The sequence below is a fragment of the Mugil cephalus genome, chromosome 23 (genome assembly GCF_022458985.1).
Source record: "Mugil cephalus isolate CIBA_MC_2020 chromosome 23, CIBA_Mcephalus_1.1, whole genome shotgun sequence".
Lineage (NCBI taxonomy): Eukaryota > Metazoa > Chordata > Actinopteri > Mugiliformes > Mugilidae > Mugil > Mugil cephalus.
Window position 1 is genome coordinate 7,001,065 of NC_061792.1, and position 25,229 is coordinate 7,026,293.

The following is a 25,229-nucleotide window of genomic DNA, read 5'->3' on the forward strand; positions in this document are numbered from 1 at the left end:
GCATCCCGTCGAAAAGAGCACAGGGAAAGCTCAGAGGGCTGGACGGACCCCTGAGGCGATCCGTGCTCTCCAACACAATGAAAGAAAGAAAGAAAACAAACAAAAAAAAAGAAATATCAGGGGATCTGTTGGCACCTGAAGACGAAATTTAAAAAATAAGGAGGAAAATTGGACGTAGCTAACGGGATTTATAAAGAAAAATGGGCATGAAGTTGGGATAAACGATCAAATCTGCACGGTGGGAGTGCTGAGGCGCTGTAATCCCTTCTCGAGGGCTCACGTTTATTTTAGGGTGACTCATCATACGCCCCAAACCCCACACCCACCCACGGTCTACACTTACATATGGCCAGCTGTTGCCTCCACGCCCCCCTTAACACAAACTCTTAGCCACAGCCCTTACTGAACCCACAGTAAAACGATTCAAAAGAATCTAATTTGGAGCTTTGTGCCGCCTTTTGCAAGGAGCAGGCCCGTGTTTGTGGAAGTGAAACAAGTCGCGGCGGTGGGGAGGGGGGCGTTTTCTAATTTAACCCGACAGAGGAGAAAATAAAGACAGGGGAGAGAAAAAGGCAGAGCGTGTGGGATAAATAGAAAAAAAAAGAGTGTGTCAGAGAAGGAGACGGGTGAAAACCTTCGACGGCGAAAGAGAAGGCAAACAAAATTCTCTCCTTTCCTGTAATCAATCTCTCTTTGGAGGGTCAGCGACAGGGTCTTGGTCCAACGTGGTCAGAATAGAGAGAGCAGAGAGGGGAAAGCAAGTGGGGGAAAAAAAAAACTGGAAGAGGTCACAATATGTGTGTGTGGTTAGTGATCGTAGACGGGTGAAAAATGACGATTCCAACCTTCCCCGACACACAAATATCATCTCTGCTCAGTCGTGTTCAGGTGCTATGTTCAGATTTGTCTCATGGTTGTTGTTTTTTTTTATTAATTATCATGAACTCGGTTGTTCTCTGCCGAACAAGGTGTCAGAGCCTGTGTCACCCTCCATCTGTCTTTCACACGTCATCTCTCCTGCCTCTGCTAACAGCGAACGCCAAAAGACACAACACTGACTCACGACGTGAGAGAATTCAAAGGTATTTAGGTATTCCTTCCATTTATAGCTCACCTCTTCCACGATTTTTCTTCTTACGTCTCGTTCCTCATCCTTGTTTTATTGAGGAAGTAAACAGAACGTGGCCTAATTTGACCCAGAAAAGCTACAGGTGCACATCTCCGTGTATGATTTGCAGTAACGAAACGTGCTTTGATTTAACAAGGAAACATCCAGAACGATCTCCGGGCTTGCATCAAAGGGCATCAGAGAAAACACAACTCCAAAGAATGGATGTTTCTCGTTGCTTCTTTGCTGTGTGCTCGTTTCTGTTTGCCGTGAAACTGGGGGCAAATAATTTGATCGTTATTAGAATTTGGTTTTCACGAAGCAGAAATGCAACTTCGTATTTGGGGAATATATAGGGAGGAGCTGGGGCGGAGCGAGGGGTAGGTAGGGCAAACCTAAAATCGTAAATTCTGCTAAATTAGGGAATTATTTTCAGAAGAAACACCAGACAACTGATAAGAAGAGGTTAATTTTTGCTTATGACGATATAATAAATTTGAAGTACCTAAGTGAAAGTGACAACTTTTGACTGAGAACCTATTGACGCAAACTCATAGCATCTTCCGCAATGGCTTTTTTGATTCATATATGTAGTTCATCCGAGTTAATAAGTTGTCTACACAACTTGACTAAAATGTAAAATGTATGACTTGTATAATTCACAAAGCTTGGTCACAGACTAAGATCCACAGTTTCTAAGTTGGATCAGCAAAGTCTGAACATTTCATGTGTGGAAATGAAAACATCGGCTTTAAAACCAGTCCGGCGGTCAAGTTTGGACAAAGGATGCGAGCCAGAAACTCGCTGGTTTTCAATCTGGGAGACATTTGTCCACCATGCTCAGCCAAGTTAGATTAGACACAAATTTGACACTTTAGTGTTTCATTCAAAACCGCACGAAGAACTATTTATGCCTTTTAACGTCTCCCAGAACAGCGTATGCACTTGTAAAGGCGTCCATGTATAGAAGGTAGTAAAACTTAATTTACGGTTATTTGCGCCGTTTCTTGAAACCACCTGTTTGTACATTTCTTTGGAAATGAACCAAGATAAAACTCATGTTTTTGAAAAGGGAGTCAGTTTTGTTTTGAGACAGATCTGTTGAGGTCATAGGGAATAATTTTCCCACTATATAAGAAAAGAGTTGACACCCATTACTGCACAATGATGGACTGCAAAACACTGACTTAAACTGCAAGGACAATAGGAACATTAAGTACAAAAAACCTACACCGGTACAAGGACATCTGGATTAAATGACAGCGCATTTAACGGCTACATCCTGTGGAGTCTACACAAACTGAGTGATGAATGTATTTCCAAAGTGGCGGTAATGCATTTTCTAAATTAGCTCCACAAATAGGCTACATTATTGAGAAACCTCAGTCGTGACCCACCCACACACAGCGTTATACCTCACTACGGTGTCAATGATGCGACTTTGTCGAGTGACCGAGGCCGCACCACGGTCACAGTCAGGGTCCATTACCCAATGGTCAGCCTCATAAATCCTCCCCCGTTTATCCATGGGACTCAGATCTGCCTCCATCAATCCTCCCACCACTTAGAGCCGAGGTCCGGCCATGTGAAGGAACCCGAGGGTCGGCCAGCGTTGACCTCTGATCCCTGACCCCTCCTCGGAGGGTCAAGCGGTGTCGCGGAGGGTCAGGGTATATTGATGAGAGTGACAGTTGTGACTCTCTCAGGTCAGCCACCGTTTGGATTGTCATAAACAAGATTGCCTCAGAGGAATTGCTAATGGAGGCTGACGGGTCTGGTTGAAAAGTGCTTCAGTATTGAGCTAGAACTTAGGACTGAGGACATCTGGATCTAGAAATCAACTAGTAGTACTCAAAAAATCTTATCAAACATCCTGCTTTATTAATTTGCCTTCACAAGGCTTTTGAATGCTCATGCATTGGTCTTACGAATGAGGGTTCCCAAAATTAACAAGAAGGATTTAACACAACCACAGTTGAGACTGTATGTCGCAAATTGCCTGAAACGAGCCAACAGTTCCAACCTACAATTTCGGGCTAATCAAAATTGGCCTAATTCTAGCTTTTGCAGCTATGTGCATCTTAAGATGTGTGCAAATCCCAGCGCCTTCCGACAGTGGGCAAACATTGGGAGCAAAGTGGAGTCCAGTGTCTTGCCCAAGGAGGCTTTGGTGCGTGGAAGGTCCAAGAACTGAACCACCTACAATTGATGGAGTTATATGGTCATAAGATGATCTATGTGGTAGTTGTATAGTTTTGTCTACACAATTGTTACTTGTGTCCATGATGGGGTTATATCATCCACCACATACTTCACTAAATTTTCATCTTTAGATCTTTTAAGCCGGGGCCAACTGTGTAGATGCTTGTACTTGGTCGCCTTTTGCACCCTAACGACCCTTAAAACTGAATGATTAGATTTAGACTACACATGAAAGAGGTAATTTAATTTAACCGACAAATTATTGAGTTAAAAAGCGCAATTTATCCAAATAGTTTCAGATCCTGAACTTGATTAAATGATTAAAGAAAAAAAAAGAAATGTAAAGGTTTTTTTCCGAGGTCGTGGAGAAGAAAAGAGCTCCGTTGAAAATTTAAAACTTAAAGCAGCAAAGAGTCAACCCTCAGGACAGGAACCGAGAACAAATCTTTGCCCTTTTGGCAACGTGAGCAGAATTGTTAAGTATTTTAAGATGGCAACGGCACGAATTTAACACGCAGTCTCTTTCTTAAAGGAGGTGGAAGCCCTAAAACTTAGAATGTATTTTAGGTTTGCTAATTTGACAGAACGGTGCGCCAACAACCACAAGGTACGTTCCAGCTTTAAACAGACCCCACCCTCAAAAACTTGTGCCCACTTCAAGGACAGCAAACCGGACCAGATTGAAACACACCCAAGTCATGTTCTTCCCTTATCTTCCTGTTGAGATTTGTGTAATTGGAGACGCTTGAAGGCGTCTTGTAAACTCTGCCAGTTCCGTGTTTATTTGCCTCTGACTCTCCATCTGCAGCCCTGCTCTCTAACTAGGCTGCTTATGCAATTCTAGGAGCTCTTAGGTTTATTTTTAAGAATTGCCTCTTGTTTTCAGTTCTGTGAAAGTTCTGCAGCGCTAGTTCACTGCCAGGGCATGATGAGAACAAGGATGCATCATGTTCCCAATTTAATGTGTGTGACCGTGTGCGTCAGGGTCCAGACGTTCGTTGTTGTGCGCCGCTGTTTGCCTTTGAGTTTCCACGCGCAGCCGAGCGTGTGCACCATATGTACATTTATTACTGACAGTGCTTTGTTTGTGTGTACATTTGTGTTTGTGTCTGTTTTCGTGCCACGGGCCAGGGTGGTCTTGTTTTTCTGCCAATCGATAGAGCAGTCCAGCTCAGGCTGCTCATGGGATGATGCGATAAGGACTCTCCTCCTGGAAGTGTGTGCGTGTGTGTTTGTGTGTGCGGCAGCAGATCAATGCAGGTCTAATCATCCCACCGGGGCAGCGTGAAGTCCAATCACCCCGTTCAAACAACTGTCCCACCCTGACACACAAACACTTTGATGCCTCGCTGATTACTGAATTACTTCTCGTCCTGTCCGCCGCCACTTCGCGCGATTACACCGTCACGGTAACCGGATTATTGTGAATAACGTGATTAAGGTAATAGCGTGATGAGAGCGTTCACATGGTTTCGCGGTAACCTAATTTTCCCAGGAACCCTAGTTTACGTGATTTGGAGATAAATGGCTTAATGTTCAGGGAAGGAAGAGTTGTAGCCGACGTGACACGTCTTATTATCAAACAGCTGCTTGCCTTCTCCACATCTGCGACTGAATGGGACGTGCAAAAAAAAAGAAAAAAGCTCTATACACAAAAAAGGAAAGCATCCGGTTACATCTACCGTCATTTTGACTACAATAACTGAGGTAAAGGTGTTCCCATATAGAACATCTGCCCTACAACAACCTGCCAGCTTGTGTTGTCTTCTTTATCCCCTATACAACTCTAAGTTGTGTTCTCCCTTTTCACTTCCTGTATTCAAAGTCTTAATTCATACATTCATATCACTGTTTTAGGACAGGTAATCCTACCATGCATTGGAAGTTAAACTACTGGACAGTGGTGAAAGCTGCATCACTAGGACAAAGTCATATTGAGTTATGTGTACGAGTTGTAGGACGGTAAGCTAACGGTGTCGGACGGTCAATCAAAGTGACGAAATTAAGTGCATAGATGCCGTTCTTCTAACCTCACGTCGGTTCCCTAGTCAGTCCTAGCTTTTCCAGTTTCCCATTCTCAATGAGAAATACAGACTACTGCCACCTGCTGGTACGAAGAGGTAGTTCACTGGCCATAGTCTTTGCGGTGCAACTTCTTTGTCCAAAAACATGCGTCATCATGCGCAGTCACAGTCTAGGCCTTTGTTGCCGTTAGTTCCCTAACATTGGTTTGGTGTGTCTGGGCCTTTCAAAGTCTTACTCTGGATTAAATCAGAAAAGCAATTGGCATTCAATTTCTAAGGATGAGATTAATGTCCTGCATTAACACTAATCAATAAAAGATTTGCTCAAAGGCTCAAAGGCAAACTGTAAATGTTCAACGTACAAGATCTGACACTCGTCAACTGATCTCGTTACAAAAGGAGAGCAAACACACGGACTCGCTCTCCTGATAAAACCTTCCCAGCAGTGGATGGGCGGCTGCTTTGGGTGCGATTGGTTGTTTAAGTTGCATACGAATTTTTTTGTGTGTGTGTGTGTGTGTGTGTATCCGGATGACAAAAGCGGCCTTTATTGCATCAGTCTGGCTCTGCATGCGGGGCGTCACAGGGTCACATCATAACTAAGTTAGTCAAGGTTCAACAGGGCTGGAGAGCAGCAGGTTGAGGAGGGGAGGGGTTCAGGAAGAGGTCCCACTGGGTTAAAGACAGGATGGAACAGGCATGAGTGTGTGGGGTGGGGGGGGGATTAGTCCATTCACGGTTGGCTGGACCCTGGGCATGCTAACAGGCAACAGTGCTAATCGAGTTAGAGTTGGAAGCCATGCAGAGAGAGGAAAAGCGCTGAAGGGTGGAGATGGAGGAGGTTTCCTGGGAGTCGGGTGGGGGTCAAGGTCTAGGGCCTCGGGTGTCGAGCTGGATGGCAGGTGGTCGAAGCTGCATAATAGAGCAGGACAGAAACGACCGGCTGAGGAGGCAGATGACGGGGCATGGGGTGAGAGTGGGCACAGTGTGAGGGATGGCAAAGGGCGGCTGTGCATGTATGCGGGGACGGTTTGGGGGGTGTCACACCGTTCCTCCACGGCAGATGGAGAATGAAAGAGGAGCGGGATGACCCGGTGATTAGAGGGACCCTTATTAAATCACAACCAGGCTCATTTGATCTTTTATCCTGCTTTTTATCTTTCACTTGTCATTCAAAAATTAATCAGCGCACAGGGCACAGAAAGAGAAAAATAAATCACGGCTCTAGACTACTCACAGTAAAATCTATCAGTGGCCCAGACAGAGCAGATATTTCCCCAGAGGCTGCTTTAGGCGTCCGACTGCATAGTCTTGATTTGCGGTTTCTTTCTGCAGACAGCGACCCAGGGACTTCTTTATAGTATTCTCTAACCACAAGGGTGGGCCAAACCCTAACCCTAACCCTAGGTCTAACCCTAACCCTAGGTCTAACCCTAACCCTAGGTCTTCCCCTAACCCTAGCCCTAAGGGTACATCAGAGACCAGCCAAACTTTAGCCTCAATTCCGATTGATTGAGCCACTTAGCCCGGAAGGATCCTGTGATTTCATCAAGAAAAACTGAATTTCCTCCACTCGTGTTCTCAATTATACAAGAGCAGGAGACATCAGAGGAACAGACGTCCAACCGAAGAGTGCAACAGGAATTTAAACGTCTCGACTAGTCCATTCATAGCCGAATCAGTGCGGATAAAAGCAACGCTTAGATAATAGTAACTGAATGCAAATGAAGATGAACTTAGGGGAAGATGGAAAAGAGGATAAAGCTCAGGAAATGGAGAAACAAGCTAAAGCGAGCAAAGCACCAGCATGAACACTTTGCATATTAAAAATCTTCCTAGCTGCCTTTCAGAAGCGGAATGGGAACATTTTCATCATCTTAAATGTTGCAGCGAGGGAAGCCAGGAACAATATGTGACAGAGACAAAACAACAGAGCAGCGTGGGTCTCGTTAGGATCGCATCCGAGCACAATCGGAGGCTTTTCAGCGCCACAACCCAATTTTACGGTCAAAAACAAATAAAAAATTTTTACAGGAAGCGAGGACGACAGGAGAGAACGCCGCGTCAACGCTGCATCTGTTTTCACGGCGCAGGCAAGAACTCTGCCTTTACACGCTATGTTACATCTGTTCCTTAAATGCACTCTTCCACCCTCTCACATGCAGTCGAACACCTACACCCCCTCTCACCGTGATACACTTTCTCACATGTGCAAAAAACGTGTTGATTGAGCACGGTTCGTCTGGTGTTTTCGAGATTTTCGCACAGTCTCCTCTTACCTCTACACCTCCAGTCTACAAAACAGAGCATTTTATACATGGTTCAACGTGGAAATTTGCAGGGCGGCTTTTAAAAAGAAAAAAGAAGACGTACTGGCTTTGAGGACGGCCTCGTTGACTTCGATCTCGCCACTGGACGGCTCCTTGCAGTCCAGGTGAGAGTAGTAGTGGAGGGGCTCTGGGCTTGGGGCGGAGCTGGAGTAGCCGTTGGACATGCTCTCCCTGGGACTGTCCGCCCTCTCCTGCTGGACCTCGTGAAACACCGCCACCAGCTGGAAAACAACACACAAAGTCAGCGCCCTACATACTCGGAGATATCAAAACAGTACGCGCGCACAATCTGAAATGAACAAGCTTCCCCCGTGATAAGCGTGGCAGGATAAACAATGCGATTTCTGGCATGTAAATGAGCTGGAAACACGCAGCCAGGTTATGCAGCATCTCCACCGTGCCATGATCACAGCGAGGCTTTTGTGCGATTTATCTTGCCAGCAGTGGGGAGCGGCGCAACCTGCTTTATTCTGCCAAGTGTGCAGATGTACAGCTCATTCACTCTCGAACCTCTTACGGCGCGCAACACACCGGCGGACACGTCTTTTACCGGCGCAATAACTTTATTCTGGTTGTTAACAAAGGAGGGGTATGTGTCCGTCGCTCCGGCGGACGGCGAGGCCGGGGCGAGGTGAGCGCGTACGAAATTAGCAGTCAAATGAGATCCGACGTGAGAATGAGAAGCTGTCAAACGCAATGACACGGCTGCCACAGTGAGACGCCGGGAAAAGACGGGGGGAGGCCAAATGAACAGGGGATGCGGGGCAGGGGAACGACAAACAATCCTAATTGAGACAGGGACATGATGGCAGATAGAGAGAAGGGGAATGTGTGTGTGTGTGCGGCCTCCGAGGGTGCGTGGTTTGATAAATGGGCGCGTGGCGGCGTGACGCTCTCATTAGACGCCGCCGGCGAAGGAAATGACCACTTAATGAAAAGCAATAACCGGGGGATGAGAATAAAACAACGGACGAGCCGAGGACGTCGATTAAGAAGGACGGAGGGGAGGTCCGCCGGTTTGTGGTGCAAACAGCGAGCGCGGCGGAGGCGGAGAGAGATGTGTCATCAATCACGCGAAGACGCCACCTCTCACCTCAACCGCCCGCGATTCAATATCCCCGTGACACCTGGCCAACGGCGCGCCGGGCAGATTCGTCAACTGTATTCACGCGGCGAGGGAAGCGAGGGGCTGCTGGCAGATGCAAAGGAGAGAGGCGAGGGAAGACAGAACGCCAGGAAAACAATCAGATTGCGTGCGGCTGATGGATGCTTCTCGAGCTCTTTCTCTCCCCTTTATCTGCTTCCCTCTTTCTCCCCTTATCTCCTTCCCTCCCGAGCCTCCGTCTCTTTCTCCAAACTCGCTGACAGCATCAATCAAAGGGGAAGTCTCCGAGCGTCATGTGATGTGCCCGGGCGCACACACACACACGCACACACTCGGGAAACAATTTGCTCATTTTGAACAACAACTTCTGCAAATGCGAGAAGGGTGGGGTGCGGGGGGGTGATGATGATTTGCCTTTTTCGGGGAGTTTATGTTTTACGGCTGACGCAGGCGGGGAGCGGCGCCGATGAAGGCCGCCCCGCTGCTCGCGCTCATCGCTCAATCAAATGCAAAGTATCAACAGAGCGAGTCGGGCTTTGCCTCGTTTGGAGCGAGTGGAGAGAGACGGGCGTGGAAATGACGCTACGAGGGACACGACCTTTCACCGAATCCGGTCAGGCAGCATCCACTCAAGAGTGCTTACACTGGTACTGTGACTTCCCGGTCAAAGATTGGACTAATAAAACATAAAAAAAGGAAAATCGAAAAATGGGCACAGGTCCACGCAGACTAACTGGGTGCCAAAGTTCCACGAATATTGCACATTACTAGATTTAATATATTGAAAGGGTCGCCGAGGCCTTAGGTCTGTCTCGCCATGCTGACAGTTTTCATTTTTGTTTCCCGTGGTTTAGAGATCTCAGAACCTCAATGAAATTTGCTTTTATGGTTGCTTTAAGCATCTCAATTACAGCTGCCGAGGCTTTGCTAAATGCCGGTAGCAGCATGTGATCAATGAAAATGAACGTGCTGATGCTACAGACTCGTAATGCGCTCCACAATGGCACTTTAGTCCCAACGCTAGGCTAAAGGGACTGCCTTTAGATTTGCAGGTATTGGAGCAAGATATGTTAAATTGTTGATGTTACATACTCAAGAGAAGATATTTGTTCTCTCTCCTAGGGCTCCGGGAACAAGATAAAGGTTCGTTTTGTCCAGGTAATTTATACTTCACGAGAAAGTACCTAACTCTGGGTAGTCCTGATAGGGACCTCCCAATCTCTGTTCTCGGAGATGGACGACGAGAGGAACAATTCACTTGACGACCGCGTCCGTTGGATCACGCCGTTCTTCCAGCATGTACCCACATACAATACGGCAACTTCTAGCCAGGAGAGACTAGTGAACACTAGGATCTAGCATTAAGCACATCCACTCCAGGTAATTTATACTTCATGAGAAACCATTCTCTGTTCTCGGAGATGGACGACGAGAGGCACTATTCGCTTGCCGACTGTATCCGTTGGATCATGCCGTTCTTCCAGCATGTACCCACATACAATACGGCAACTTCTACCCACAGGAGACTAGGATCTAGCATCAAGCACATCCGCTCCAAATTCTGACCAATCACAGGATAGTCGCCGAACACCACGAGAGAAAAAAAGTTCTGCCCGGTTGAAGTGTTGAGAAGAAGCTGCGAGAACTCCCAAAGGAGGCCTGCAAGAACAGTCTTCTCATGGAGTATGTAACAGCCTTTACAAAAGCAATTACAACTCATCCTCAGGGGCCACGGATGGTTCCAAAGACTTCTTAAATGTCACCTTCCCAGTGGCAAAAAAAAAAACAGAGGTCAAGCAGCTTTCATCTTGATGACTGTCAGATCAAGTCCGAGGATCATCTATGATTGTTTTTGAACAGGCGTACTGCAATTTACCGCCATGGTGCTGGGGTTGTTACGGAAACAGACGACACAGAAAAACCAAAACCAGCATGGTTTAATGCTACTCGAGGTTAGTAAATTATGGAATAGTTTGGGGTCTTATAAAACAACAAAGGCAGTTCTGGGATCATCTCTCTGCTCAAGGTGTGAGCCGGTGTTTCATTGCCAGACAGAGCACATTAATATACAATACGAACAAAATATCAACGTGGGAACGGCTCAGTTTTCAAAAGCGATTTGATATTCAGTCCTTCAAACGCAGCACGAAGGTACTTTCTTGGAGGACCCTGCGCCCCGAGATAAAGAAAAGCACCTCGCGTGCTTTGCAGTGTGTTTACTTGACACGCATATTTTTCTCTCCGTCCTTCCTGACCGTGATTAGCATTCTTGGAAACAAATCGCTTTATTTTTCCTGCTGCGTCCGCTGGGAGGGGATATTGATATGGACCTGGGGAGGCTGCATGTCAACTACCACTGAATAATGTGACCCCCCCCCTCCCCCTCTCCATCGCACACACACTTGATACCCGTGCCAAATACAAATAGCTGAGCCCTTTACACCGTCATGTTGTGATCTTCCGTAAATCATGACACTGTGTGTATTTGCAACGTGACCAGACTGGCTGGGAAAACGGTGTGTGTGTGTGTGTGTGTGTGTGTGTGTGTGTGTGTGTTGCAGAGCCATAGAGATTACCGTGACATACATGAAAGCTGTATACAATGCCATGCGTGAAGCATGGAGGGAGATAAATATTGTGTGTGTGTGTGTGTACTCCGGCTCACACACACTGCCTAGGGCTCCGAGTTATGAAGTCTTGCAATACATGTGGCCTACGGCGGACAAAGCAGGCGGATTTTCAAATTAAAAGAATGCCGTGCGTACATCCACCCACGCACATCCTATTTTACATTAATACATTAATCTGCTTGCTTTATTTATACTTTATCATCTCTGTGCTTCGAAATCTAAATGTACTGCTCCATAAGCAGATTTGAATAACTTCGCCAGAAATGGAGGAAGCACGCGTGTCAACAAGATTATGAGAATGAGAATAAATTGAAAGAATAAAGTCCAGGCAGTAATAGTAATAGTAAAGAAATACAAAGAGGTGCGGTGAGTTTTAAAATCTTAAACATGCACACACACTACAAGACTGGAAAGTAACAGATGAGGGAACGCGTAATAAACGGAGACGACGGAGCAATAACTTTAGCTGTAAATCTGCTGGTTCACACTCCTATCCAGTAGGTGGCGACAATGCACCTTCAAGCAAGTGTGCCAATCAGTGAAAAATAAGAAGAGGTGAATTCACAGTGTATTCTTCATCTATAACTGTAGAATCGAGCTCTTCAACAGGGGGTCTGCGACCCCTAGAGGGTCAGCAGAGGTACTGCAGGAGGGTTGCGAAATCTTTGGTTGATTACACATTTTTCTATTCTTTTTGTTTTTATTTCCCCCCACAAATTTAAATTTCTTTAAATACAGTAACACAAATCCCACATATTTTATTAAAGGGATGAGAATAGCTAAATACTTAATGCAAAATAATAATAATAATAATAATAATAATAATAGTAATGTATAAATAGAACTAGGCCGAGTTTAATAAAAAACACGTATAGGGGTAGGGGGTCCCTACTCGATCTCCCTATCAGTTTGGGGAAACTGAAAAACGTTGAAGAACCCTGCTGTAGAAGATCAATTTTAACAATTTTAACAGCATACTAACATTAATTGTAATGATAGCATGCTAGCTAACATTCACCTAGGGGGCTAGAATGTTTACCGTTGCTTAACTTGAATGTTAAATATCAAACGCATTCAAAGTTAAGCCAAAGGATTCTGTCAACACCTCACATCACCGGATATCTCTTTACCAAAAGGTCCAAACAGGATTCCTCTGGGGCCAAATGAGCCAAAACTCCTCAAGTGTGACGCCATGCAACCAAATAAACTTTGACACTCGACAATCATGTTACTGGTTACAAGTTCCTGCTGCGATGTGCTTAAAAAAAGTCTGTTATCTTGATATAATTAGCCAAAAAAATACAAAATGAGCTGCTTTTTAACTATTTTATGATGTAAGATCAGGACTTAATTGTTCTTTATAAAGATCCCACCAAAGAAATACAGTATCAGTTTAAGTACTGTACTCGCAGCATGCATGTTCATATCAAAAGCACGCTTTATCTCTATGGTAACACAAGTAGGTCTTATCATTAAAACGGCTTTTTGAAAGCAGCGCGGCGGCACAAAGCTACACATCAACTTCCCACCTTCATGAAGTGACCTTTTCACTGCTTTCGCCCCACCTGCCACCGGCGTGCCCGACCTTTGACCTCGCTCCTATGGAAATTAAAACTGTGTTAACTGTGAGCGCACCGCAGCCGTAACTGATGAATTTTTTAACAGGCAGGATGTGAGATTATCCAGCCGCTGTAAACAGTTTATCATGTTTACATGCCGCAACTCACAGATGGACCAGTTGAGCATTTTTAATAATTGATGCGCTCGCTAAGAATTAATTAGCAACATGCAGCTAAGTCCTTTCATTGAACACACACACAGGGACGTGTGTTGATGGGAGACGCGCACTCGCACAGCCGCACCGACATAATTTAAGAGTACTGTTCTGTGGACACGCTTTGTGTTTTTTTTTTTTCCCCCTCCCCGCAGTGAGAGGATGAACAGTGCCCCCTTGCTTCGGTCGGACGCCACTGCGGGGCTGGAGCCGCTGGAAGTCCCCGGCCTTTACACAGGCGTCGACACACACACTCCGCCGCCTCGCGAGCAAACATACGCACTTCCCCCGTTCCCCCCATCCTCCGCCGCCGCCGCTAATCAACCCATTTTTCTTCTCCCCTCTCATCGCTGTCTACCGCGGCAGTGTGCGCTTCTGCATGTGTGTGTGTGTGCGCAGCCAGACAATTGAGATGCTTTTGTGCTGTTGTCATTTATCTTACGACCCCCCCCCCCTCCTCCTTCTTCTTCTTCTCGCTCTATTCTACATTCTTTCTTTGAACGAGAGATGCATAATTCAGAAGGAGCACGCAGCATCCTGACAGTAGTGTGGAAACCCAATCATCTTTACACACATATAGGCACTTATACACTACAGCACACGTCTTCTTCTGACTCACACTTCCTTCGCCAGGTTTCCTAAAGAGTTTTATCTGCTTTTATTTAAAGTCAAAAATCGGAATCAGAGCTCCCGCTCTTGAAAAGGAAAGCCTGCCGCTACCCGTCGACACAACTGCACACTCCTGATGGAGCTAAATCACGAATCTGTCGGCTGAGGTGTGAAGATTCCTCCCCTCTCGCGCGCGCGCGAATTGGACGACGCCGCCTCGGCGGAGAGCAGAGCGGGACGCGTGGAGAATGGCTTTCTCCGCGGCCGCGAGGCGCGATGAATATTGACGCCGCGCAGGTACAGAGCGCGCCCCGGCCGAGCGGGAACTCGCCCCTCGACGCCCGTGACACCGCGTTAGGGGCGGCAATCAATCAGGAAGGAGGCGCTCGTTCGCTCCCTCTGAATTGACGAGCAGGTAATTGTAATTAGGGACAGTGTTAAAGACGAAGAGTGGAGGGGTTGGGGTTTTTCGGCTGCGGGCTGGATCAGCTCGGATACACGCAGGATCCGAGTGCGTGTCATCAATCTGTCATGTTCGGTTCATTCTAAGGAGCAGGATAATGAGACAGAGGGAACTCACGCGGAGCTTCGGCTTTACAGGAAGGAGCTCTCGTGTGTGAGTTATGGTTTCATTGCAGCGCAGTGACAACACAAGAGTTCTTCACCCCGACTGATATATACACATAGAAAGGTCCGTATTGTAGCTGTTTGTATAGTGGCGTATAATATGAATATAATGCCAAATCCAGTGTTTGTCCAGGAAACAGGCCTTTGAGTCACCTGTCCTATGGCTTCTGAGGATATGGTTGGATTTCCATATTTGTTATGTAACTGCAACTGGGGGGAGAAAATGCAAAACAAAGGCAACAGAACTTTTCCTTTCCAAGTTCAGTGACATGCAGATTTGCTGCAGCTTGGATCCAAGGAAAACCCAGATAATTAAAACTGCCTCTGAGATATGCTGGATGACTGACAAACCTTACATATATGTACGTGTCTAGCGTAGACGTATAATAACGTGTAAATATGGACGACTTCCTCACATTGGCCACTGTTTTCCCGGGGATATGGGCAGCGCCATCTTGGAGTTTTAGAGCCAGAGGTTGTGCAGTTGTGACATTTACTTAAAACAAAAAAAAAGAAAAAAGAAACAGGACCAATTATGGTTTCATTTATTTTAACATATTTATTCATATTTAAACATCTTGCTATGTCTGTAATGTCGATAGCAGCAAAACTGGCTACTGTAATAGCTGTAGTCTGAGCGCCAACATTTTTTTTTCTCATTCAGTCTGGAAATGGGGACTGCTCCCAGAAAAACACAAGTCTTTTTGTTCTGCTGCTTCGTTTTTCAGACCTTTCCATCTTCACCACGCATGTTACGAAGCGCTACACTGAAAATGGTCTGGTATGACACAGCGTTCAGAACTCTGTGTAATCACATACAACGTAATGCCAGTATATTAAAAATTCATATCATAACGGAAAAAAACAAAAACGCCGGGATTCGGTATGAACCAGTACACCATCCAGCGCTAATATTACCTACCTAAAAATTTATGTGACGCATATTTTAGTATTTTAGTTTGGTCCAATGTCCCATCCACTACCATGAAGGAGGAGCTTCTTACCTACACTGCAGCCAGCCACCAGGGGGAGCTCTACTTGCTTTGGCCTTAACACGAACAAGCTTGTGGATTTTTAATTACCGTAACTCACAGCGGTTTGCGCTAATGACCAAATTCAAAGTGTGGCTGAACATTGTACTTGTGCTTTTGTCTGGAAGACCTTCATGACATCTCAAGGGTATAACGAACTTTTTACCATCAAAAGTGTCGCCCCGTAACAGCAGTTTTTGTTTCTTCCCAGAAAGCGCAACTTCCAAGTGCACACTTGGAATAGTGCCCATTGGTGAGTTACGGTAATTCAAATACTGCAAGCTTTTCTTTTTTTTTTTTAAATCTTAGAGGGTTAAACTGTGTATTCTGTCTACATGTGCAAAGTGACCTTGCCCAAAAAAATACCAGAAGGTGTTTTTTTTTTTTTTTTTAAATTTATTAACTCTCCGTCTTGGAAACTTGTCTACCCTAGTTTGCCTGTTACTTAGCTTAGCCCACCGCCTAAAATGTCAATAACAGAAACATGTGTCGGTACAACATATTTCAATCGTGCAGGGATGCACCTACTCAGCATAGAGAAACAGAAGACCGCATGCAAACACAGCGCACACAAATATACTTGTGCACCCAAGCATGCACCAAAAACTAATCCACGTTCAAGAGCACATATTGTATACACTCAACCTGCACACTCGCACATTTGCAGGGCACCGTAGAGGCCACCAGAGGAATGCTTGGCCCGTGTTATTTAAACAAGGGGAAAATTGGTTGTATTACCGGTGAGAGCCGGGCTAATCCTGCCTCTCTTCTAGCCTGGATCTATACAGCACACGCACCAGATGTGGAGGATTACCTCTCACAAACACACACACACACACACACCTGGCTCAGGGCCACGCATAGAAATTATTGAACGCACAAGCAAGATTAGAGAAAGAAACCACAAAGGCGGCCGGAGAGACGCGCGTCGTCTCTAACTCGCAAACTGAGAAAATGAAAAATGGAAATTGTCAAGCGGGGTAAGAGACGTCCCTACTCCACACCCCGAAATGTTTCTTTCTTTCCGTTTGAAGAGGCGCCAGTAGCTACAATTGGCAGCTCGTACTTTCACACCGAACACGACGTCTCTTTGAGGGCGTCTGACAGATTCGGCTAAACGCAGAGACAACAAAGTAAATTCCTCGATCTGTTGGCGCGTTCGTGCAAATTTAAAGGACGGCGACACGGTTCCCACGCTGGTTCCCGAATGAAAACAAAGCGTTACAGAGGAGTCCGCCCCACCCCGCTGTACTCCGAGGTTGTAGGTTTACGGGGGTAAACCATTAACTTATGTGACACGGTTTTATTTTTCTTCCCGACACAACAGACACGTCACTGTCTGCGGATGTTACACAATGTACAGCAGTAATGGGATAAAATGTTGCTATGTTGCTAGCGTGGACAGACTATTGCAAAAAAATTTTTTGAATTTTTGGTGTGTTTTTTTTCCTCCTGAAGTTTAAAGTCATAATTTAGATTTTTATTTATTTAAAATCTGTTGGAAAAAGTCAAGATTTATTATATTATTTGATTGATTCAAAATTTCAAGCAATCATCATAAAAAATCCAAATTTTGTGACATTTAATGTTAAATCATACCTTCTGAATCAAAGGTATGACGAAAAATCTGAATTCTGTGGAGTAAAGTCTGGATTTAATAGTTAGTTAATAGTTCTGACTTTACTTGATGAAATTCAGAGTTCAAAGTCAGAACTCAGAGAAAAAACTATATTTATGAACTGAATAACACAAAAAAAGTTCTAAGGTCAGAGGAAAAATTTTATTCTTTGGGTAAAAATTGGGAATTAATATCAAAATTCTAACTTTAAGCCCTTTATGTTGAACTGTTAGAAACAAAATTGGGCATTCGGTGAGAAAAGTTCATAATCTGATAGATCATTAGTCGGCGAGTTTACAGTCAAAACTTAAAAAATATTTTATTTACCCTGGCACTAATCACCTTCCATAGAAGTCTTGAAGACGTGAATAAAAAAACAACAGCCTCAGTCAAAATTGATATTGCAGACTCCACACACTAAGATTAATTCATAGTGCCTCATGTGAAAACAATAACTAGACTAATACGATACAGGAAGAAGTTAAATATACATAGTTATATACTTGAAATATGAATCCTAGTACTTCTCAACATGACATTCAACAGGTGGAGCACTGCAAATGCTAGAAATCCTACTTCGTTACAGCTAATAAGATAAAATATACACATTTTGGCCATTAAGCTTTTGAATATACCTACCTTAAATAGGTGTATCTCCACATAAATCTAATAATCTCTCAATATATAGGTGTAACTAAGCGTAGGATTTGTAGTTAAAATCAATTTTCTGATACTATACGCTTATATAACTGGAAAAACATGGACATATAGTACATGATAAATATTCAACCCTGCACACAACGATGTCACGCAACAAAGATAAGACTTTGGCAAAGGTTTTAGAGAAAAGAACAATGTGCAGTCCTGCATTACTAACAGCTTATTGTTCAGGCCCACTGCCAAATAGGTAAAAAGGTTCTTTATAGGGCTGGAAAAGGCTTGAGTTATCGCCCTCTTTCTCTCTGGGCGTCCCAGCACTCACATCTGTCGCATCAGCCCCCGTGATGGAGCATGTGTGGGCCAACGGAGAGCATACACACACACACTCATAAACACACACACATATATATATATGTACACAAAGTGAGCCACCAGCTGAGGTACTGCGGCGCAGGCTACGCACAGTGACAGGCCACATTATTATTTATGCGCACTCATAAAGGGAGAGGGTAAACTCTTCATAAATCACACATGCCCGAAAGCCTGGGAGAGAGACGGAGGGATGAGGAGGAGGAGGAGGGGGGAGGCGGGGGTGACGAGGGAGCTCCAGGACTCGTATTTCTCAGGTCGGCAACGCAAATATCCAACCAGCTCGTTCATCATTCCCGCAGCGCAGCTACACATCGGCGGCGGTTACACCGGTACTCCTGCACATTCACGGAAGTCATAAGACCCCCCCTTCCTCCCCCAAATAAATGTGCATTCCCACACCAACACCGAGAGGAATAACACACATGTGTTCTCTTCCCCAAAAGTCAGAACCGGAGCCTAATAATCAGCTTTCTTTTCCCTGTGGCCGCCGTGAATCCAGCTGCTCCCTCCAACCTCCTCGTCAACCTCCCTCCCTCCCTCCCTCCTCTCGGGATCTGACAGAGAAATAGAAGGAGTGATTAACTCAGAGCTGGGAGGCTGGTGCCCTCTCACCTGTGGCTCTCTCCTCCTCCTCCTCCTCCTCCTCCTCCTCTTTCCATCTGCCTTCCCTCGACATTTCATACAATACGTCACCTCTCTCTTTGTGCAGCCTTTGAAATGGGGTTTAAAAAAAAAAGGATTATCTGAACTTCCATAAATCATAAATAATGCACCGCGGATGTAAATTTTTATTTATTTTGGAGTGCTTCACACGCATTGTGGCTTCCAGCTGGGCTCGCCGACATACGAACTACACATAACTGACATTTGGTGCTCGCCGTTGCCATGGAGAGTCAACATTACTCGCAGCCCGAGGGTGTTTAGGAGGGAGATACAAGCGTTCACCTGTCGTTTTCCTTCTTACGCCTCTCGACACACGTGCTCCTACCAAACATGCCTTATTAGCTACTTACTGACTCGACATCAGAGCCTGGAAGAGGGAAGGGAATAAGGCACAACGCATCAGCTCGTAGTCATATTTATTCACATATGAGGAGACGCTGACGCTCTTTCAGAACGCCTGACGTCAGGTTTGTGAACAAAATCATCAGTTGCTGCTTTTCAATTACTCCTAGAAATGCGCAAAACCTAAAAAACGCAAAAAAAAAATGTCTTTTCCAGACATACAGATACGAAAATGTATCACAAAAGTGCAATGGAAACACTTTATTTGTTTTTTCTGGTCACCGCCCTCACCACAGATGACTCAGGGGGTCATGTGACCAGTTCATTTGAAATCCATCTTCCCCTGCTTCCTCATATGGGGACCATTTTTGTGGTAGCTTGTTCTGCTTCATTTAGACCTGTTGTCCTCATGAGTGGACGCCTTTATCTGCTGTTTAGTGGTAATAATATGATAAGAAATAAAAATATTTTTACGATTGAAACTTGTCTATTTATGCTTATTAACTTTAAGCAAGTTTAACAAATTCTATCAGTAGTAACAAGCTACAGCGTTGCTAATTAGCAAGCACCCGTTTGTGGACATTGGGACTAAACGTCCTGTTCAAAGACAATGCGTAGTTTCTATAATTCTTATTTCCTTTGAGAAATTAACAGCACATGACAAATAAAAGCTCGGGTGGTTAAGGAGGTTAAGAGAATTCTGGGATATCACGAGACAAGACTTTGCAAGAGTTAAAGTTCATTCGTAAAACCCCTTTTAGGGGAAGCACGTACTAAGCAACAAAACTTCACAAATATTGCTTTTATTTTGGGAACGCAGCTATAGACACACAAATAGAACTAAAAAAATAATTCAACCATTCAAGTAGAGAAAAGGGGTTAAACATCACTATGAAACTATCAAAAACTAGCACCCCAGAAAAGAATATTTAACAGACAAAACGAGCAATTTAAGACACCAATTATTCCCCTTGAAGCACATTTTACATACAAGACTTGGGTTCATCTCATAGACTGAATATGTACGTCACAAAGATGCCATTTAAGTTTGTGGATAACTGTTTATTAGGGGAGGAGCTGGGGTGGAGTGATGGGTTTATTCATTAAGTATTTTACAAACTTCAGTGGGAGTCAATGGAGCCACAAAATTTGGGAAATTTTGGGAAGGACCGATATTGTACTTTTGGCTGTTTTTGCATGAATTTTCAGATTATGGGACCGAATCCATCTTTAATATACTGTATGTGCGGGTTTTATTTTTGCAGACAAAAGCTTCATTTTCCTTTTTGTTATCTTTGTTTACCATTTAGTAAATGCTGTTCTGAATCATGTTTTTTTTTAAAACAGATGGACGCGTTCATTCAACAGCCTCCTCCTTTCCATATGTCCTTCCCGTATCAGATGTAGGCGGGCTCATAATTCGAGTGGCCTATTCAGACACATTACCGTCCGCGGGGCTCCATTCATTAGGCCAATCAGCTAGGTGATGAGGTTGAGAGGCAGGAAAGAAAAAAAAAGAATGATAACAATAACAGCGTGTGCGTTTGTCCGTGGGTTTTTTTTTTTTTTTTTTTTTTTTTGCGCGCCCACAATGGACACAGATGCGGCTTCAGCTGTGTAATTGTGGCAGGAATCATTAAATATTTAACCTAAATGAGTTCGCGAGCGTTTATCCTCGAGCTGCTGTGGAAGTGCACACACAAACATTGCGGCGCACACAGACGCGAGTGTGACTTTCTCCTGATTTGAGTTATTAGCAGTTGGAGTGAGCGGAGACTCGGAGAGCGGAGGGAAAACACACCACGCTTTCACACACGCACGCACACACACACATATACGCTAGTCTGGGGCAATGCCATCCAGGAAAACAGATGGTGTGAGGCTGGTAAGGTCAGAGAGTAGATTTGCTGTAAACAAGTTGATCTATAATAGATCATTAGGTGGATGTGATTAGCTGCTCTGCGGGCTGCTGTGCCAAAAATCACTGCTAACTGGTGGAGCTAAAACTGACAACAAACACAAGCTGCAGCTTCACAACAATATGCCCGGATTTGAATGCGAGGTACACAAAACTTTCACCGTCCTTGGTAAATGGATGCCGCTGACTCCTCTCCATCCTCTTGGCTGCTAGCGGGTGTCATTAGCGAAGCGAGTCCACCAAGCATCCTGCTTCCCTGACCCTCGCAGGCCGCCCCCTCAGGTTCCTCCTGCCAGACCACAGCAGGCTCAGGAAGGTCAGGTTACAGCCTGACCGTCTCGCTCCATTAGAAGCTAATGGGTGGTGTGATGGCGACACGGAGGGCAACACGGATCCGCCGTGATTAACAGAGCGAGGGGCACCGGAGAACACGATCCGGCGGCGCGATGACCTCGCGTATTCTCCGCGGGGCTACACCAACTTATGCAAAGTAAACAGAAAAAAAAAAAACGGGCCTTATCCGAAGCCGAATCCCGGGCCTTTTGCTTCACTGAGCTGACAAATCACTTTGGAGGGGAGCCATCGTTCAAAGTCAAAAAGGTAGAGCGATGCATCATGTAAAGAAATTAAACTTCCAAAGTGCAACTTGAAGAGGAAAATCGATGTGCGTGCGGTTAAATGAAAAGCAGACGGGGCACAGCGAGAATTATTTTTCCTTAAGCCTTCATTGAGTTCCCTCGCCGTAATTACAATCAAACCGGGCTCGACTCTGATGGTGCGCAGGGGGTATTGTTAATTGAATATAATCAGATGGAGGGCTGTGGAGGTGCTCAGATGGGAGGGCTGAATCAAGGTCGAGGCTGACGAGATGCGATCGAATCAGTGGCCGAGTCCCATCGGGCAAAGAGCTGCCATCTGATCTGATCTGATCCGTCACCGAGAAAATCTAACTTTATTCAACACTCTGGATGTTTACTGGGTATTTGAGAATATAAATGTGTCACAAACATAAGTTGATCAATTCCCCGTTTGACGTAAAGAGCCTTCTGGTTGGACGTCAGCAAACCTGACTTCCTTAGCCAAGAGGTTAGCCAAACGCAATGCATTGTGGGCTTAGGGGGCAACTGGAAAGTGTTTAAAATTCGCACTTGTGTTTTGTTGTTGACCTTTTAGTGCGTTACAATAAATGTTAGCTACATAAAATGGTGCAACGAGTCTGAAGGGGCCACTTCTCTTCGGCCCAGACAACAAACGACATCTTCCTTTTTAACGGCTTTAGGCAGGTTGTTAAAATGACTGTTGGTGTAAACATGAGCTGAACCCACCGGGACATTCTGCCCTTGGCCTGAAAGTCTGCTGCTCCTTTAAAATTTAACGGGGCAGATCTGTGAATGGAGAATCAATGTAAAGAAACAATCTTTGACCCTAAAAATGGCGCTTGTGACCCACAATGCATTGCGCGATCGCGTGACCTTTGGAGCCCTATAGCCATGTACAGAAAGAAATATCGAACAACGTTAGCAATTGTGCTAATATTGGCTGTTATTGGAAAATTTACCAGTAATGCATGGTTTCTTCAATGTACCCACACGTTTTTTTGTTTGTTTTTTTTAGTAACAAAACTACAAGTGCTAAAGATGACATTTTTCTCAACATTTTTATATGGGAATGGTGACTCATGGTGTCGTAAGTTGGCGAACGAGTGGAACGGAGTCCTCTGGTTGGTGGTTAGCGGACCAATCCAAGTTGTCCTTTGATGGAGCTCTGTTCCACGAGGCTCAAATCAAAAGGCATCGAATTCGATTCAAAAGACTTTTCGAGAATTATAGAAAACATTCGCAGAAAATGGACGCTAATTGCAAATTACGCACAATTTCACATCACAAGACTAAAAAAAAAGGCGCCTTGTTTCCCTTCAATATGCCGCTCAGACAATTAAATTTAAAATACTCATCATGCCTGGAGCCTCCAGGCTGCAACCACGATGGCAACCTTAAGAAATAAATGTTCTTTTTTTGGGGGGGGGGATAAAGAAGCAGGAATAAAATCAATTAAGTAGACAACAGGAGGAATATAATGACTTCGGGTGGACTGCAGTGGATTTATTTTTATACATTGCTAATTAATAATCCTGCACGTGAGATAGACGTGGCGTTGAACGTACCCCAGCCTCACAAGGTAAAGGATGTATGGATCATGATTAGAATGTGGAGAGGGTATGGATTATGATTAGTCTGGCATGCGCGTGACATTTTCTAATCAGCGCACTTGAACCTCATGCTCCCGTTCATCACTGGCCATTCAGACGGCGCGCCGAGTTATGCGACTATTCAGACGCCAATCAAACCCGGCTCGCCGCGGCGGTGAATGAGGGGAATGGAGGTGAGGCAGCCGGATGTCACGGAGCGTCAAAGGCTAATCAGCACGTCTTGCGCCTCGCAATCACGTCCCCATTCACTAAACTTTTTCTCCGGCGGGTTAGCACGTTATAAGTAATGCCTTATTGTCGCCTGTCAGAGGGGCTGACATCTGACATGTAATAAATGAATTCGGGCCAATCCGGCGACATAATAAGTTCCCCTGGAGCTGGTGGGAATAAAAGCTACGGCGGCAATATTTAATTTTATTTTGAGTTTCAAGATCTGAAGTTCAGGATTCATCCAATCACGCTGCTAATGTCCGCAGTCTGCTGTTCTGTCTGTCTGTATTTTTTTTTTATTTTAATCTTATTTCCTTCTTCTGAAACCCTTTCCGAGCAAGATTTTTGGATTCCGAACATAGCGACACCACACGAAAAAATCTGCGGGCAGGGCCACACTCATCCACATTCCCTGCAGCCAGCAGGCATGCATGTTTTGAATCCATGCTTGAGTGCATGTGAGATTTCCCAAAAATGCAAACTCAACAGGTGTTCAAACGTCACAGCACATCTCTAGTACCTACGACTATGCTTGGCTGCACAGAAGACAATGATACAGAGATTAAAGCCAATTTGTTGCTAAAAAGTACAGACTATAGACTGTATAAATATGGACAACATGTGCCCACTTCCATGCAATGGCCAAACTGATCCCATTTTCCAGGAGTTAAGGGCATCGCCATCGTTCGACTTCCTCCAGACACCAACAATATTAAAAATTGTTTTTAACAATTCTCACAATCTGACGGGACTGCTTTACAGAGTGGTTGGCATGGCTGCCAACTGGTGGTCGCCATTATGTCACATCCTGTTTGTACAGCGTCAAATAACTAACTAAACTTGAACATGAATCAATATTATATTATCTACCTAAAATGACTGAAATCATCCTTAAAAAAATATATTTGAAATGTATTTTAGTGTCTCTTTTAGTGGAGCTTATGACCAATACTGCAGTCGGTCACCAGGGGGAGCTCTACTTGCTTTGGCTTCACTTTTTGAGGACCAATTCCATATTGGTCCATATTTATACACTCTATGGTGTGGACACATAGGACAGTGGTAACTTTTCAACTGATCAACATGTATATATCACAAGAATTCGTTATAATGGAAGCCTGGGAGCTGGTAAACAAAAAGGCTAAACGTGCAGATCCTAAAGTACTAGCATACTTTTAGATTAACGTGAAATCCCGTTCCGCAGTGTTAATGGCCATTCAGAGTAGTAACGACACAAAGAAATCATAGTAAACCTTGAGTAACCAAGACGTCTTAAAGCTATAGTGCAGAACGTCCGATACATTTGCGCGTCTAATTAGCGGCTAATTAGCTGCAGGTAATCTTACAACAGCCTTGAGCTTTAAATCTGATGTCTACGGACGAAATCCCCTTCTGGCGAGCTAACAGTGATGACGAACGGTAGCAACGCAAACGAAGACACAGAAGTTCCACACTGCTGCTTCAAGGAATAATCGAAGCAGCTAACAGTGATGACTAACGGCAGCGACGCAAGCGAAGACACAAAAGTTCCACTGCTGCTTCAAGGAATAACTATGACAAATGCTCGTCTTAATGACTCGCCCAAGTAACTCCACTTATTATTAAACATGTATAAATAGGTAAATGTCCTTCCACGGTGCCCATTTAGAGACGTGTCATTTTGCCTGTATTGAAAACACTCGTGCCCACGGGCCTGCTTTAAATACCATAACCCGTTTCCAAGGGAGCAAGCCGTTTTTCTAGCACCGCGCCCCGGCTGTGACGCGCAGGCGGGAGGGATGAGCGATGGGAAAAGGC

At 44.9% G+C, this 25,229-nt stretch overlaps 1 protein-coding gene across 2 annotated transcripts in view; it reads right to left on the reverse strand.

Moving 5' to 3' along the window:
* Window positions 1-25,229, reverse strand: part of pard3ba (par-3 family cell polarity regulator beta a) — a 144,329-nt gene that overhangs the window by 106,749 nt on the left and 12,351 nt on the right. For both annotated transcript variants that reach the window (XM_047576989.1, XM_047576988.1), the window contains exon 3: window positions 7,708-7,885. In XM_047576989.1, the coding sequence (XP_047432945.1) occupies window positions 7,708-7,885 (178 nt within the window). The remainder of the gene's footprint in view (window positions 1-7,707; window positions 7,886-25,229) is intronic.